The sequence below is a fragment of the Palaemon carinicauda genome, chromosome 25, assembly GCF_036898095.1.
Source record: "Palaemon carinicauda isolate YSFRI2023 chromosome 25, ASM3689809v2, whole genome shotgun sequence".
Taxonomy (NCBI): domain Eukaryota; kingdom Metazoa; phylum Arthropoda; class Malacostraca; order Decapoda; family Palaemonidae; genus Palaemon; species Palaemon carinicauda.
Genome location: NC_090749.1, coordinates 95,575,577 through 95,594,563, shown reverse-complemented (window position 1 = coordinate 95,594,563; position 18,987 = coordinate 95,575,577). Strand labels below are relative to the sequence as shown.

Here is an 18,987-nt window from a genome sequence, read left to right as displayed (position 1 = left end):
ATAGATTTAAAAACAAACTGAAAAACAGTGAACACAACTGGGTTAGAAATACATAAAAGATACATTTATGAACTGAAGTCTATTACTTTTTCAAAACACCATCACACCTGAAGATTTTAGACAGAATGTCCAAGTTACAGTTTTAGAAATACTCATGAAAATACTTTAATTCGAAATTAAATAAAAAAAGAAAACTATTTCTTTTGCCAATACTAAATTTTCAAGGCCTCTATGTAACCCTCTTATTGAAGGAATCTTCTGTTTTCTTTGCAGCTACCAGAACAGATCTTGCTGAGGACAAAGGCACCACACAACATAGCTGATGCTCCAAGGGAGCCTGTGGACTCACCTCTAATCACTAGAGACAAGGACACTGTCGGTGTCCAAATGTTGCAGTGTGACAAAACAACAGAACTGTCTTTCACTTAACACAGGTGGTATCTCTGTATTGATCCATACTGATAACAGGAAGGGGAACAACGAAGATTGCATGTTGGGCAGGCTACAATTCACTGCTATTTGAGTCACTCTTTCACTCAGATTGGAGCTCTTCCACTACTTCCTGAGGTGGCACATGAGTGGTCTACTCTGTTGACTGCATTACACAACTGGCTCAGGGCAATAAACATCTAACTGTCATCTCACCTGACATGGCCTTCTATAAGACCGTCATTCAGCTTTTGGATGAATAAACTATTTGCATGCAAATATTGCAAGAAATACACCAAAGTTGGACACAAAGGGTCGCACTGGGTAAGGAGAGCGCGGTGAGATGTTATCACGACGCGACCAGAAAACTTACTGAAGGTTGAGACCTGAGCGAGCACGCTCTCTGGCGCCGGGTCGCCTCATGGCGCGTATCACTCCGCCAGAGGTTCCCCCGCATAGAAAACGGAGGTAGGGTAAACTACACAAAATTCTGGTCGGTTGGGAGGAGATCCCACATACTCCGAAGAAAGTAGTTCGAGGTAAGTACTCCGTGTTGGAACAAACACTAAGCTGGGTGTTGCACATTGTGATGTAAGTAGAGAGATCATCATAATTGATGTTCTTTCAAGTTATAATAAAGATCATGGCTACATCAAACAAGATGTAACGCAGCTGGGGAGATTGATCTTGAGTATACATAGATGTGTGAATGGAAGCTGATGTCTTTAGTACAGCAACAACTAGGCAAGTCCTCAAATGCACACATTACAAGTGATCTTTGCATGCCTATTATCTACTCATGTGCGGTATGTTTATGAATTTTACATGGGAATTTCCTTTTCCGATTGTGGGAAAAATATAAAATCCTTGGGATTTTCAGTTGAGCAAAACAGCAACACTGCTGTCTACTCAAAGCCACTCAGTTCCCCCAGGAACCAGATAAGAGAGATGTTATGCCGACTGTCCATAAGCCAACTGATCACTGTAATTTTGCAGCTGCATATTTAGCGCTTCTGCGTGACCTATAAGCTAGCATGCTGAATAAATCACTTCCTCTTATCAATTCGACGCAAACTATGACGACGTATAAAGAAGGCAAGTCAATGACAGCTATGGCAAAGGAGTTAGTCGTCTGTAAATATATAGTCTCAATTTGGTGTAACAAAGCTGATGGAATTAATCTTGAGGTGGCTAATTTCCACTTGGTAAGGGTAAAAGGGAGAATTTAGCTATGGTAAGCAGCACTTCTGGAAGAAGGACACTCCAATATTAAACCATTGTTCTCCAGACTTGGGATAGTGCCATAACCTCTGACCATGGTCTTTCACTGTCTTGGGTTAGAGTTCTCTTGCTTGAGGGAACACTCGGGCATGCTATTCTATTTTTTTTCTTGTCCTCTCATATTTTAGAAGTTTTTATAGTTTACATATAAAAGATCTAATTTAATGTTGTTACTGTTCTTAAAATGTTTTATTCTGATTGTTCATTACTTGTAGAATATTTCCTTCTTTATTTCCTCACTGGGCTATTTTTCTCTGTTGGAGACCTTACTTTACTTTGACAGCTGCTTTTCCGGTCCCATACAGCAGGGAAACCCCACTCTCTACAGAACCTCCACTGTCGTTATATCTTGTTCGTTCAGAGTATTCGACGTTTCATATCACGTATTGTTCATTTACTGTTGAATCGACACTGTCATAAGTCTCATGGAATAAGAAAGTCTTCAGTTTCCTCTTGAAAGCCTTGATGTCTTCAATCATTCAGTCTCTCCTAGGAACTTATTGTAGTCTCTCGGGGCCCATATTTAAAGGCTCTGGAGCTTACAGTAGACATATATCTAAGTTCCAAAAGTTTGAAACCAGCTGTAACTATTCTCGTGTCGACACGATTTCTTGGCTGCGCAACATGTAGCAATTCTCTTAGATATTTTGGATGACCGGTTCTGATAACTTGGTGGGTTATTGTACATATTTTAAATTCAATTCTTACTTTCATAGGCAGCCAGTGTAAATCAATTAGTATAGGGGTGATCCTTTCTCTAGGTGAGAGACCTTTTATCAGTCTTGTTCCTCTGTTTCTTATGTTTTGTAATTTCTTAGGTTGTACTTTTGGTAAATAGTAATAGATGGAGTTGCAGTAGTCAATCCTGGTAATAACGCAGTTTATCACAAGTTTCTTAATAGAATTTTCCTCCAGGTATTTCTTTATAAAAGCAATATTTCTTAGAAGATAACCAGTAGTTTTTACAACATTATTTATTTGGGCATTGAGAGAAGTTACAATTAAGAAATACCCCTAGATCACAAATTTTACTAGACATTGTCACTGACTCATTATTTATGTTAATTTGAATATCACCTAAGCTTCTCATGCCGTTTCTCTTTACCTACCACCATGAACTCAGTTTTGTTCTCATTTATTTTTAGTTGAATGTAGCTTAGCTAATAATAATAATAATAATAATAATAATAATAAAAATAAAAGTGCAAAGATAGGAGGGGTCCAGGTGTCCGAGGAAAACATCCGAAAAGACAGAACGCACCGCACCCTACAACATCGACTTAGGAAGGATCTTGGTCTTCCCTATCATACCGACTCTAAGAAGCCCTTGCTATAAGACGCGATGATTATAATCTAAATTCAAGAACAACTTGCACGTCGCAGTTTAACAGGGATCAAATGCAAATGCCGACGAGACATGGTACTGGATCCTATCCTAGCCTATCAAGCACCAAAATAAATTCAAATTGCAATGAATGCTTTATCACTTCCTGACTTTCCCATTTTCATAAACTGAGGCCAAAGATCCTCGGTTATTATTATCTAAATCCTTTCTTTTAATAGTAGAAGGGATTAACATGCATAACTATTTAATCTACAGTTAGCAAATCTTCCTTGGAGGAATTGGACAGGTTGAAAAACATGGCCATATGAACATTCCCCTCTCATAGATTTCAACACTTGCAGAGGTGAACAACGTTCCTCCAGCACGCATAACTGATACATGCTAAAAGATACGTGTTTATCAAGTTCCCTAAGCTTATTCAAACCACAGCTTGATATCTGTCTGCTGGCTCTACTTCACTTCAGGTGTAATGGCATCTGTAAAAGTAACAGATTTTGTTTTTCATATAAATATATCTGTACAGAAGATCCTCCAATTACAAACTTGATTGGTTCCAAGAAGCTGTTTGAAAGTCGAATTGTTTGTAAGTTTAATTTTGTTCAATTTTGGCCTAGTTTAGGCCTCCCCTGAATCCCATGCCTATAATTTCCAGCTGCAAAAGTCAACGAATAGTTAGGTTTTATATGATATAGATATCAGCTTATTACAAATGTCATTTTGCTTTCTGTATTAATTGATACAATATTGTTTTATTATAGTATTTGTATATTTTTTTTTTATTTTCAGTTGGATTTGTGTTGTATCTCCGAATGTTTGTAAGTTGGGGATCTCCTGTAATTAATTTCTAAAAAAATTCTGTAAAAAAAAAAAGAAATACATTCTGAACTTCAAATCCCAAAAGCACAACTTTTACAGCAAAACTAAAACTTCTTTGAAGTTCTATCTGGTCTCCATCAATCAAGTATGTACAGGAATTATTTGCAAAGCAACAACTTTTTCATAACAAAAAAAAACTCAACTCACGAAACGGAAGTTGAACAGACGTAGTGTCTACTACAGAAGCCAATAGAGATTTAATTACATTAAACCAACAAACGAATAATTCAAAATATCAAATTACATTCCCCAAAAGGTTACTCTTGAATGACCAAACATTATTATTTTGCAGCTTTTGAGGTAAAATTCACATTCTGTAATTCCCCCCCCCCCCCCCCCCCCCAGGAATTTTTTTGTTTACATCACTTGTGAGATAACATATGAATCTCTGTCAAAATTGGATTTATTTTTGGGAATTGAGGGGGAACTCGACATCTCCCAATCGTCTCATGTTTAGTTTGTTTACAGACACCGTATAACCAGAAGGACCTCCCGCATAGAACTCTTGGGTTTCATTCACCTCGGTTGAAGGTACATTCAAGCATGTACCTTTTCTACTTAATTTTTATAGCTTTTATTTATTCATCCTTAATTTCATAGTATTCAGATTTACTACTGTATAAGCTTAACTTTTTATACCATTCCTATTGACTGTTCTATTGTCTTTTCCTTGTTGATGTTTTTCTGTTTGGTGCAGTGATATATCATTGTGCTTGGCACACAACTGTCAGAGGTATTGATTGAAAAGAGGCAGATTATTATATGAGCCTGAAGGCCTGAAAGATAAAGTCTTTGAACAGAAACCAATAAAAAACCAGTAATGTATTCAGCCGATTACAGGTCTCTCGACACTGCGTCGACGTCGAAAACCCGAAAAAAAAGTCTGATCAACTTTCTCTGGAGAAACACCAACCCCAAACCTGTCAATGTTATTACTGGACACCCTAAGCAGAGCCTCGTCGTGAAATAGTGCCACGTATCGAAAGAGCAACGACGGCAACAGTCGACTACTCGAACACTTTCATTCTCGCCAAAAGAATTAATCAATTGAGATTGCCTTTCATGCGGTGGAACTCGAAACTTATGCAACAAATTCTCTGTTTGTATGAAAGAATTTGTAATTTACTAGAATGTTTCGATTCAGTGCAAAATACTTTTGCAGATTACCTTTAATGATAACAAATGTAATGTCTTTATTCCCCTCTCCTTCAATTACATTAAAAGTAATGTCTTTATTTTCCTCTGCTTCATATATATTAATATACTTTAAAAGCCATAGAAGATTTCCCCAAAGGTTCAGATTCCAGTATCATCTTCACTACACGGAAAAAACAAGGTACTTTTTGGAGCACTCCTATAGGAAAGCCAAATACTTTAAGCTAAGAATATAATTACATAATAATTTAGAAAAAAACAGCAGATTTTCTTTTGTATTGCAACTGTCATATACAAAATATGAATCACTTATCACATAAAAGTTCCAATCACCTTCCATTTCTACGTTCCCTTTTCTATGTACCTAACTACTGTACTACCTCCCCAAATCACCGTACCTATCTAGAACAACATGCGAAGCACTTGAATGTGCGATCACTATAATGAAATTCAAATAAAAAAATCTACGTTCCCTCGACACCGTTTTTTTTTTCTTTTTCTCTTTGAGAAACTAAGAAAATCATGTATAAAAACATCAAATGTAAATTGCAAGAGGTGTCGCAGACTACGGCATATTGTCCGCTGATCACAGCCAAGCGCAATTGGATTCAAACCCAAAATAAACCTTGAAAATAAACACTACGCAAAACTACTATCCTGTAAATGATACAAAAAAAATTTTCACTTCATCCCAAATACACGTGAACAACTTGCTCGAGATGTGTGCTTTCAATAGCACTTCCTATCATCTGTAGATGTAATGTATCTAAAGCAAGAACACATTCAATTAACGAAGTGCATATTCATCATCAAAATATTAGCGTACATGACAACCTTCATCTGACAACCCAAAATAACCTGTTCAACCTATGTGACATGAGTACTGAAAGAAATAATAAAAATAAAAGGATATAATTTTTAACAATAATAGTTGTAGTACAACCAAGGTATCAATTGCCCAGACTCAAATGAAACAAAAGAGGCCTCTGATGGATATAAAAATAAAAGGCGGCCCAAAGAGGCTTGAACTAACCTCTGCATTCTAACGGGAGAACAGACGTCTCAAAACGTACCAATCTTACAATTCTTGACCGTTGCTACATTTTGAAACGACGGCAGAAACTATTCGTAGTCCCGACGTGAGCTGAACGCCGTCAAAACTGAATCACGGAGGCATTCCAGAGAGCGGATTTGGCATAGTCCGAGGAGCCTTGGCCCTATTTATTGCTTTGAAGCAGTTTGACTGAGAAGCAAAAATCTTATATACATCAACTTAGCTATATTTACAAAAAGAAAAAAAAATAACTTTTTAACTATGAGAATCAAAGGATGTTAAAATAAGCAAGTTTCCTGAAATAACCAATGAGACCAAAGCAATGCTCTTATGGCAATTGAATCTCAGAAACTGATTTACAGAAACATTAATAGAAGTGGATACCTTCCTTTAATTCTTCCTATTATTAGAATCATCGATCCTTTCCGTTAGTCTTCTATAATAAGCTAGAGAACTGCTCCTTGAAATAAGCAACTCAGGAAAACAAAAATTTCAAAGGCATAAATACAGCATCACATTTCTTTCAATAGTAAAATGAAATGATTTGTTTGACAAAAAAAAATACACTACAATATCTTTTGTATGAAAAATATCTTTGTCAATTTAACAAACTAATATTGATAAATACTTACACAGGGCATGAAGTTAAAACTTCCCAAAGGCTGACCTGAAAGTTTTAATCTGATATCAGTATTTCTATAACAACACACAACACAGACAGCAGTACTACCCTTGCAGGAGCAATGCAACATGCAGGAGACTGAAGTTCTTTGATTCAGTCGGATCTACAAGATTAGAAAAAAAAAAAAAAACCCTGTACTGGGGTCAACAAGACAACCCTAGGTTCTGCATTCACGGTTTACCTACCAACCTCTTAAAAGTCTTCAAATCCTGAAACATTATCAAAGTACTTTATAAAGGCACAGATTCTCTCAACGCAAACGACACGAAAGGAACTTCTTGGGAGAACATTGTACAGTTATCTAAGGCCAGCTGGCCGCCGCCCAAACAAACCAGAGACGAAGAGGATCTTAGGCTGCTCGGGGAGACGACAGCAGGGCTTCGAGGTTCCTGTGAGGTGGTCTTCGATCAACGACTGTTCGGACATCTGGGGATATAGGATTTCTTGTAATTTCAACTGGAAGGTGTAGGTGCTATCCACTGCGCGTGACCTAGAGTGACGAGTCTCTCGTTGACGAAAATCAACTGAAATGGAAGACAAAAGCAGTATTGAGTGACAGCTTTCTCGTTATTATCATTATTATTGTTACTATCTAAGCTACAAACCTAATCGGAAAAGCAGGATGCTATAAGCCCAAGGGCTCCAACAGGGTGAAACAGCCCAGTGAGGAAATCTACGGTAAATTATTCCTAAAGCTATCAACCCTATATTAGAGAATACAGTAAGCTACGGCTTTAGTTGTTTCTTAAAGATGAATGAATTTTGGTGACAAACTACAGTAGAGGAATGACATTTTTCATCATTTACAATATCATATGACTTTTTAAAACATACCTACACCTTCCAAACCGCAGGTATGAGAAAACAACGGATTATACAAACTACTTGGTTTGGTCAAAAAAAATTTAATAAGTAGATGTTACCAGCTTATAATACATACAATCCCCTGCGTAAGAACGAGAAACTTCCCCCAATTGTGTGTTCTCAAGCACATCATGATCAATCTGGGTAACCAACACACAACCCAAACTGCTTTCAAATTTTCTCAGTCAGACGATCTCCTAACGAAAAGGTTTTTATCTTTAAAAGTTTGCAAGTTGAATGTTTTAACCTGGGAGACTTAATATATATCATATATGTGAAAAAGAAGTGAATTTTCATAAATACCATGCGTGCAAAGCTATCAGTAAAGATCCCAGCTTTAGGACACGGTAAACAGACCTTAACCACAGGATCCTATTGGCTTTTATAAGAATTTAAATTCACTCGGTAGTTGCTTACAAGCACTCAGCCTTAAAGCCTACATCTTAATGAAAATCTCTAGTTCCCTTGCTCACCTCTTTCTGGTCGTAACGGTAGAGGTTGACTAGAGGCACCCCGTCGGGCGTGTACGACGCAACCGTGGCAGACAGGATCACGCCGCTAACTAGTTCTTCCAGGACTGCCGTGGAAGTGTCATCCCATCCTCCTTCTGGGGAGAAAAACAAAAATGGTTAGTGTTGCTCTCAAATTGAAATAAGAATAATTAAGTTCACCTAATAATTTTCCCGGAGGGATAACCAAAAAACAGACTGAAAACAAATAGAGAATTCTAAACTTTGTCTCATTGAAACTTCCTTATCTACTCTACATACAAAAAACTACACTAGTTTCTTAATTTGTCCTGATGGGGGTTTATCATGATAAATTTTCAGTTCAGTGTATGAATGGTCATAGCATAAATTAAAAAAAAAAACATACAATTGGCTAAGTGAAATGTTCTTGTGTATCTAAATATCTACTGCATAATAAACCAGAATGCCCTTTTCCCTTTGATTTCATTACAAAGACAGCTGAATTCCTAGACCCTATGCTGTTTTATTTTTCACAAGTTAGCAAGAAAAGGTCCTTTTTGCACCTGTTGAAGAATTGGTAATGATACTCAATTTGGTAAAGGAAGTTGGTTATAGCTCTAGCTGTGCTAATCACTGCCCAATTTCCTTCAGTCTAATACTGTACCATGTAAAGTTTTTCAATGCAAGTTGGCAAAACATCTGAATGTATAAACTGAAAAGTTATTGTCTGTTCTCTATTCTCAAGTTGGGCTTTGGTAAGTATTGGAGCTTTTGATTTCCATTGTATAATCTCCAGTGCTGTTTTCACTGCATCATTCAAATTTGAACAGATGGAAGTTGATGGGTCATTTTGTAGAATTAACAGATACATCTAAATACAGTCTTTGTGCAACAGCAAGCCCATAGAAATCTACACACAAAATCCAGTACCATACAGTATGCTTCACTATATGTCAGACTTGGTTGACAACCACTCGAAGCAACGGCAGTCTCCATGAAATTTAATATATGTATAACAGTGATTTGGCAGTTACGACAAAACAGAGTATACCTATGTAGATTTTCCTGGCGGCATTTTCCATGTTCTGTAACCTATATAATTCTGTATCATATGAAATCTTGAGAGGTTTTTAAGTAAAGTACTATACATGTACTATTAAGTATAGTTTATTTTTTATACGCTTCCTCCAAAGATAAATACTAAATACTTTAAGAATGTAAGCCCGTTGTTAAGTGAGGAGTACCCTACACAAGTAAATAATTAATGCTACTATGGGGGAAAAACTTCCCTAATATGCAGTACTGTACATTAAACAATAGAAACATTCCAACCAAAATAACCGACTAGACTTGTTTTAGGGAAACGTATTGCAAAGTTGTACCTACTAGTTTGACCAGAGCCACTAAATTTTAAGCAATGATAAGTAGACCCTGGAACATTAAGCTTAATTTATAAGTGGAGCTTAAAAATCAACAAACGGCAATGCCATTTCAATCGTGATGTAAAACGAAAGATATTTAGCGGAAATACCAAAAAATTCGATAAATAAAGCAATATAAATAACTCATTTTATTATCTACTGATCTGCATTCCACATACGCTGTAGAACATAAATAAAAGCAAACAAAACATCGAACAATGATGGTTATATAATTCTAAGACGAAGGAAAGCATAGTTATTATCATTATTATTACTAGACGGATGCTATGAGGCCAAGGGTTCCACGAGGGGAAAAATAGCACAGTATGGAAAGGAAATAAGGAAATCAATAAACTTAATAAAAGAAGTACTGAGTGAAAAAAATATAAAAAATCTTAACCCTTTAATCCCCAAAAGACGTACTGGTACGTTTCACAAAACTCATCCATTTACCCCCATGGATGTACCGGTACATCCTTGCAAAAAACTGCTTTATACATTTTTTGCATATTTTTTATAACTTTATGAGATACTTCAGGCATTTTCCAAAAGAATGAGACAATTCTGACCTCTCTATGACAAAAATTAAGGCTGTTAGAGCAATTAAAAAAAAATATATTCCAAACTGTGCTTGAAAAAAAAAAAAAACGTCTGGGGGTTGTGGGCTGGAAAATTCCAAATAGCTTGGGGGTAAAAGGGTTAAAGATCAGTAACACGATATAATAGATGTCATATATAAATTACGAAGAGAGACTTATGTTAGCCTGTTAAGGAGAAACTGCAATATTAAAACAAATCTACTTTTTTTTTTTATCTACTTAATCTCTCCTGAGAAACGATTTGGACATCTGTCCATTATTACGTTTTCTGAATTTAATAATGTATACAATACTTATAAAAAATACAAGAATTATTGATAGTCTACAAAATCATAAGTTGAATTAAAATCAAATATATTCTATTCAGGCAGAGTTTTCCAAGTTTTAACTGGGTTTAAATTTGCCTTCCTAATCCGAACCTGGTGTTAGACTTATGTCTGAAAAGTTGAAAATTTCTAGAACCATCAATACAACTGCAAGCACTTAACTAGAGGGGCACTCAGTAGGGCGCAGACCTTAACCACGGCAGCTTATTTCTCAACCTTTTGCTTGACCTTGAACTTTGACCTTAACATGTATTAATTAACGTGGATTTTCATACTCTCAAATATGAACCTAGTCAGAAGTCTCTGTGACTACGAAGTCCAAACTTATGGCTGATTATATCAATTGGACATTTTGCTTGACTGTGACCTTGACCTTTGACCTTGACCTTCCAAATTTGATAATTTCCAGCTTTTTACATAAGAGTTAATCCCTGCAAGTTTCATTACTCTACAAATAAAATTGTGGCTAGGCTAACAAATACACAAACATAACCTCCTTCCAACTTCCTTGGAGGAGGTAAAAAAAATAAAACCCATACGTCATCGTTTGTGTACTTACTGGAAGTGGGCTGGATTCCATGCAACAAGCACTGTGTCGCCTGGAAGGGCAGCGTTGCGTAGTCACGTCGGATTTGTCGGAGCGACGAGGCGGGGACTGTCAGCGCCCCGCCGACGTCCAATAGCACGACTAAGACTGTATCCTCTGTGGAATTCAAGACCTGACATCGATACCAACGACTGTCTATTTGGGCAACGCACACAGTTCTCTCTGTGGATTAAAATAAAAATTGCATGTTCAATGAATACATATATTATACAAATAATTGATAAATTATGTCCCTAACTTAAGGCATTTCAATTTATAACCTAACAAAATTCTATGACAATTTTATCTCTGTTATAGAAATTTTCTGAACACATTACAAATGGAAATTAAATTATAAATATGCAAAAGTTAATCATTCTTATCTTTATAATAGTAACCGAATGAAGATAGTTTAGCCTACATATATAGAAATATACACAAAGAGTCCATTCACTTTTGAACTACCAAATACTCTTGTCAATCACAAAACAAAATGTATCTAATTCTACTAAGTTACATAAGTACCAGCCACTCCTCATAAGTCTGCAGACTAAATATGTTAATGATGTTAACTTACACCAATAATTTCTGAATTTAAGCATTTTTCCTAGGAGTTCCATTGAGTTTCTCTACACAATTTTATGAGCTAGGAAACCACTATGTTTAAAAGGGGGAACACAAAGCCCATACTTTTTAGCTCAGTATGTACGGAGAGACTCTTTAGGACATCAACTACTTCCAGAATGGATGTACAATAATGTTCCTATGTCCTTCAAATAAGGACATACAGTTATGTTCCTATCCATGTAGGTTCGACATGCTGAACGTAAATTAAACCCAAGTTACATTGTTTTAACCGACCTTACATCAGTCTCTTATTATACATGTTGGAGAATTGGTAATGTTACTCCACTATGTAAATGTGTTTGAGGTAGCTCAAGCCCAATTGATTACTGCCCAATTTCCATAACTCCCATAATATCTAAAGTTTTTTTAACATCTTTTGGCAAAAATTCTTAATAGGTTTGCTAAAGGTATTCATCTGTTCCCTAGTTTGCAATTGGTTTTCGTAAAGGCCTTAGAGCATATGATGCCTTTCTTAAAACTTCCAATGCTGTACAGAAATCGCTTGATTGTGATCAGGAGGTTCGTATGATTGGCCTTGATTCTGGTGCTGCCTTTGACCATGTTAATCATGAAGCCCTTGTCTTCAAACTCAAACAGTTAGGAGTGGGTGGGTTGTTTCTTAGCATCATTATTGATTTTTCAAGTAATAGATTGCAAAGAGTTGTTGATGGGCACCATAGTAAGTATAGGGATGTGATATATGGTGTTCCACACTACTATATACACATGACATGTGGTTTGGCCTAGAAAACAAGCTTGTTGCATATGCAGATGATAGTACACTCTGCATCAATTCCATCTCCAAAATGTAGATCTGGGGTTGCTGAATCCTTTAATAGAGATTTATCTAAAATTAGTGCATGGTGCAAATTAAGGGGCATGAAGTTGAATCCTAACAAAACTCAAAGTGTGATTGTAAGTAGGTCACGGACAGTGGCTCTTCAACATCCAGATCTCAGCATTGCTAATGTTTCTTTAACTCTGCATGACTTAAAATTTTAGATGTGTTTCTCGATAGCACATTTACTTTTGAGAAACACATTAGGTCTGTGTCTTCTTCAATTGAACAAAAAATTGGCTTAAATAAAAATTCTTTTAGGATTTTTGGTGATCAATCTATTCTGAAGAAGTGTTTTGATTCTTTCACTCTACCTTGGTTCAAGTATTGTTCTCTTGTCTGGTCTTCATCTTAATTTGTTGGACAGGAACTTACAGTCTATTAAATTTGTTATTCCTGATCTATATATTAATCTCTGGCACCATCGTTCAATTAGTTTGCTATGCATGTTGTATAAAATTTTTCATAATTCTGATCATCCTTTACATTTAGATCTTCCCGGACAGTTCCCTCTTGTTCGTAATACTAGGCATACAGTCAATTCTAATAGTCATGCCTTCACCATGAGGCTCAATACTACACTATTCTAATAGTTATATTTTAACTGTGACCAAGTTGTGGAATGATCTTCCTAATCAGGTAGTTGAATTAGTAGAACTTCATAAGTTCAATTTTTCAGCAAATGTTTTTTATGTTGAATAGGCTGACATGTCTTTTCATAGTTTATATATGAAATACTGTACCTGTTTTCATGTTACTGTTTTCAAAACATTTTTTTTCAATAGTTTATACTTTTTCATATCGTTTATTTATTTCCTTATTTCCTTTCCTCACTGGGCTATGCTTTTTCTACTAGGGATGTAGCTTAACTAGTAATAAAAATGATGTACTATCACTTTTACAAGCTAAGCTACAGCTCTAGTTTAAAAAGCAGAATGCTAGAAGCCCAGGGGCTCCAATAGGGAAAAATAGCACAGTGAGGAAAGGATATAAAGAAATAAATATACACGAGAATTAATGAACAATTGAAATAAAATATTTTAGGAACAGTAACAACATTAAATTAAATCTTTCATATATAAAATATAAAAACGTGGAAAAAACAAGAGGAAGAGAAATAAGAAAGATTAGTGTGCCTGAGTGTACCCTCAAGCAAGAGAACTTTACCCCAAGACTGTGAAAGGCCCTGATATAGAGGCTATGGCACTACCCAGGACTACAGAACAATGATTTGATTTTGGAGTGTCCTCCTACAAGAGCTGCTAGTCTCTTGGCCGCGGGGGCATAAAAACAATTAGAATAGCGCCAACGTTATCCCTGCGTGTCGTAAGAGGCGACTAAAAGGGACGGGACGAGGGGGCTGGGACTCCTGTATAAAAAAATCCTGTGAGACGTTATCAGAGAGATGGAGCTGGGGGGAGAGTGACTGCTCCCCGCACTCTAGTTTTGGGGTGTTTGAATGTGCGTGGATGTAGTACGATAGAGAGTAAAAGATGTGAGATTGGAAGTATGTTTAGAAGTAGAAGGATGGATGTATTGGCCTTGTGTGAGACAAAGATGAAAGGAAAGGGTGAAGTGATGTTTGGTGAAATGTCTGGTAGAGTGTCTGGGATTGAAAGGGGGAGAGCGAGAGAGGGTGTGGCTTTATTGCTGAGTGAATGGATGACAGGTAAAGTAGTGGAATGGAAGGAGATATCATCTAGGTTAATGTGGGTAAGGGTTAGGTTGGGTAGGGAATGTTGGGCGTTTGTCAGTGTGTATGGGCCAGGTAGTGAGAAAAGTGAAGAAGAGCGGAATGAGTTCTGGAATGAATTAACTAGGAGTGTAGAAGGACTGGGTAGAAGGAATTATGTAGTTGTCATGGGTAACTTAAATGCTAGAGTGGGCGCTGGAGAGGTAGAAGGTGTCATTGGGAAGTATGGCGTACCAGGTGAAAATGAGAGTGGTGACAGACTGGTAGATATGTGTGTTGAACAAGAGATGGTAATAAGTGCTAGCTTTTTAAAAAAGAAAGAAAAATAAGTATACATGGGTAAGAGTGGCAAATGGAAGAGTAGTAAAAAGGGCATTAATGGATTGTGTGTTGATAACTAAAAGAATGTTTGGAAGATTGAAAGACGTGCACGTGTTTAGGGGTATGGCTAACGGTATGTCTGATCATTTTTTGGTGGAAGGAAAATTAGTTGTAGCAAAAGAGTGGGGGAATAGAGTAGGTGGATGTAAAAGGGAGCTAGTGAGGGTTGAAGAGCTAATAAAACCGGGGGTAAAAAGTAAATATCAGGAAAGGTTGAAAATGGCATATGACGAGGTGAGAGTAAGAGAAACTGGTAATTTAGAGGAGGAGTGGAAGTTAGCAAAAGAAAATTTTGTTGGGATTGCAATGGATGTATGTGGCAAGAAGGTTGTTGGAGGCAGCATGAGGAAGGGCAGTGAATGGTGGAATGAAGGAGTGAAGGTAAAAGTGGAAGAGAAAAAGAGGGCTTTTGAAGAATGGCTGCAGAGTAATAGTATAGAGAAGTATGAAAAATATAGAGAGAAAAAGGTGGAAGTAAAGCGCAAGGTATGTGAGGCAAAGAGGGCAGCTGACCTGAGGTGGGGTCAGGGACTGGGTCAGTCATATGAAGAGCATAAGAAGTAGTTTTGGAAAGAAGTGAAGAGAGTAAGGAAGGCTGGCGCAAGAATTGAAGAGACAGTGAAAGATGGAAATGGAAGGTTGTTAAAAGGAGAGGAGGCAAGGAAAAGGTGGGCGGGATATTTTGAAAGTTTGCTGAATGTTGAGGATAATAGGGAGGCAGATATAATTGCTGTTCCAGGTGTTGAGGTGCCAGTGATGGGAGATGAGAATGAGAGATTACAATAGAGGAAGTGAGGAGAGCACTAGATGAAACGAGAGTAGGAAAAGCATCTGGTATGGATGGTGTGAAAGCTGAGATGTTGAAGGAAGGGGGTGTGACTGTACTTGAATGGTTGGTGAGATTGTTTAATATGTGTTTTGTGTTGTCAATGGTACCAGTAGATTGGGTTTGTGCGTGTATTGTACCACTATATAAGGGTAAGGGAGATGTGCATGAGTGTTGTAATTCAAGAGGTATTAGTTTGTTGAGTGTAGTTGGAAAAGTGTATGGTAGAGTAATGATTAATAGGATTAAGGATAAAACAGAGAATGCAATCTTAGAAGTACAGGGTGGTTTTAGAAGAGGTAGGGGTTGTATGAATCAGATTTTTACAGTTAGGCAGATATGCGAGAAATATTTAGCAAAAGGTAAGGTGGTGTATGTTGCGTTTATGGATCTGGAGAAAGCATATGATAGAGTTGATAGGGAAGCAATGTGGAATGTGATGAGGTTATATGGAGTTGGTGGAAGGTTGTTGCAAGCAGTGAAAAGTTTCTACAAAGGTAGTAAAGCATGTGTTAGAATAGGAAATGAAGTGAGCGATTGGTTTCCGGTGAGAGTGGGGCTGAGAGGGGGATGTGTGATGTCGCCGTGGTTGTTTAACTTGCATGTTGATGGAGTGGTGAGAGAGGTGAATGCTCGAGTGCTTGGACGAGGATTAAAACTGGTAGACGAAAATGATCATGAATGGGAGGTAAATCAGTTGTTGTTTGCAGATGATACTGTACTGGTAGCAGACACAGAAGAGAAGCTTGACCGACTAGTGACAGAATTTGGAAGGGTGTGTGAGAGAAGGAAGTTGAGAGTTAATGTGGGTAAGAGTAAGGTTATGAGATGTACGAGAAGGGAAGGTGGTGCAAGGTTGAATGTCATGTTGAATGGAGAGTTACTTGAGGAGGTGGATCATTTTAAGTACTTGGGGTCTGTTGTTGCAGCAAATGGTGGAGTGGAAGCAGATGTACGTCAGAGAGTGAATGAAGGATGCAAAGTGTTGGGGGCAGTTAAGAGAGTAGTAAAAAATAGAGGGTTGGGCATGAATGTAAAGAGTTCTATATGAGAAAGTGATTGTACCAACTGTGATGTATGGATCGGAGTTGTGGGGAATGAAAGTGATGGAGAGACAGAAATTGAATGTGTTTGAGATGAAGTGTCTAAGGAGTATGGCTGGTGTATCTCGAGAAGATAGGGTTAAGAACGAAGTGGTGAGGGTGAGAACGGGTGTAAGAAATGAGTTAGCGGCTAGAGTGGATATGAATGTGTTGAGGTGGTTTGGCCATGTTGAGAGAATGGAAAATGGCTGTCTGCTAAAGAAGGTGATGAATGCAAGAGTTGATGGGAGAAGTACAAGAGGAAGGCCAAGGTTTGGGTGGATGGATGGTGTGAAGAAAGCTCTGGGTGATAGGAGGATAGATGTGAGAGAGGCAAGAGAGCGTGCTAGAAATAGGAATGAATGGCGAGCGATTGTGACGCAGTTCCGGTAGGCCCTGCTGCTTCCTCCGGTGCCTTAGATGACCGCGGAGGTAGCAGCAGTAGGGGATTCAGCATTATGAAGCTTCATCTGTGGTGGAATTGTGGGAGGTTGGGCTGTGGCACCCTAGCAGTACCAGCTGAACTCGGCTGAGTCCCTGGTTAGGCTGGAGGAACGTAGAGAGTAGTCCCCTTTTTGTTTTGTTTCTTTGTTGATGTCGGCTACCCCCCAAAATTGGGGGAAGTGCCTTGGTATATGGATGGATTATTATCATTACTTGCTAAGCCACAACCCTAGTTGGAAAAGGAGGATGATATAAGGCCAGGGGCTCCAACAGGGAAAATAGCTCAGCGAGGAAAGGAAACCCAGAAAAATGAAATATATCAAGAGCAACAATATCAAAATGAATATTACTTGATAAACAATAAAAACTTTAATAAAACAAGAGGAAGAGAAATAAGTTATAAAATAGAACAGTGTGCCTGAGTGTACCCTCAAGCAAGAGAACTGCAACCCTAAACAGTGGGAGACCATGGTACCGAGGCTATGGCACTACCCAAGATTAGAGAACAATGGTTTGATTTTGGATTGTCCTTCTCCTAGAAGAGCTCCTTACCCTAGCTAGAGAGTCTCTTCTACCCTAACAAAGAGGAAAGTGGACACTGAACAATTACAGTGTAGTAAGAAGAATTGTTTGGTAATCTCAAGTGTTGTCAGGTGTATGAGGACAAAGGAGAATATGTAAAGAATAGGCCAGACTATCTGGTGTGTGTGTGTGTAGGCAAAGGGAAAATCAACCGTAACCAGAGAGAAGGATCCAATGTAGTACTGTCTGGCCAGTGTTAGTATCTCAATGGGTGGCTGGTGCCCTGGCCAACCTACTAGAAATGAAAATAACCACTGAATAATTACAGTGCAGTAGTTAACCCCTTGGGTGAAGAAGAAATGTTTGGTAATCTCAGTGTTGTCAGGTGTATGAGGACAGAGGAGAATGTGTATCATATGCTAGACTATTGGTGTATATGTAAGCAAAGGAAAAATGAGCCGTAACCAGAGAGAGATCCAATACAGTACTGTCTGGCCAGTCAAAGGACCCAATAACTCTACATTGGATCTTTCTCTCTAGTTACAGTTCATTTTCCCTTTGCCTACACATACAATGAATAGTCTGGCCTATTCTTTACATATTCTCCTCTGTCCTCATACACCTAAAAACACTGAGATTACCAAACAATTCTTCTTCTTTCAATGGGTTAACTACTGCCCTGTAATTGTTCAGTGGCCACTTGACTCTTGGTAAGGGTAGAGGAGTGACTTTAGCTATGGTAAGCTCTTCTAGGAGAAGGACACTCCAAAATCAAACCATTGTTCTCTAGTCTTAGGTAGTGTCATAGCCTCTGTACCATGGTCTTCCACTGTCTTGGGTTAGAGTTCTCTTGCTTGAGGGTGCACTCAGGTACACTATTCTATCTTATTTCCCTTTCTCCTGTTTTCTTGAAGGTTTTATAGTTTATATAGGAAATATTTATTTTAATAGTTACTATTCTCAAAATATTTAATTTTTCCATGTTTCCTTTCCTCACTGACCTATTTTCCCTGTTGGAGCCCCTGGGCTTCTATCATCATGCTTTTCCAACTAGGGTTGTGGCTAAGCAAGTAATAATAATAATAATAGCGGTAGTATCACAAGGAAACTTATTAACGTATATATTACAAATTTAAAAGTACAGTGAACCATCGTTTATCGCGGTAGACAGGTTCCAGACGCGGCCACGATAGGTGAAAATCCGCGAAGTAGTGACACCATATTTACCTATTTATTCAACATGTATATTCAGACTTTTAAAACCTTCCCTTGTACGTAGTACTGTTAACAAACTACCCTTTAATGTACAGAACACTTAATGCATGTACTACAGTACCCTAAACTAAAACAGGCACAAATATTAAAGGCCATTTTATATTATGCATTTCCTAAACACGCTAAAAAGCACGTTAAAAAATGGCAACCAATGTTTTGTTTACATTTATCTCTGATCATAATGAAGAAACAAACTGGAGGTAGAGCTTTG

At 37.7% G+C, this 18,987-nt stretch overlaps 1 protein-coding gene across 3 annotated transcripts in view; it reads right to left on the bottom strand.

Annotated features, from left to right (window-relative positions):
* Window positions 1–6,645: 6,645 nt before the first annotated feature.
* LOC137618720 (KH domain-containing protein akap-1-like) overlaps window positions 6,646–18,987 on the bottom strand; it is a 78,943-nt gene continuing 66,601 nt past the window's right edge. For all 3 annotated transcript variants that reach the window (XM_068348884.1, XM_068348886.1, XM_068348885.1), the window contains 3 exons: window positions 11,062–11,271; window positions 8,160–8,293; window positions 6,646–7,346 (listed from right to left, as the gene is read on the bottom strand). In XM_068348884.1, coding sequence (XP_068204985.1) covers window positions 7,275–7,346; window positions 8,160–8,293; window positions 11,062–11,271 — 416 coding nt within the window. In that variant the 3' untranslated portion in view covers window positions 6,646–7,274. The remainder of the gene's footprint in view (window positions 7,347–8,159; window positions 8,294–11,061; window positions 11,272–18,987) is intronic.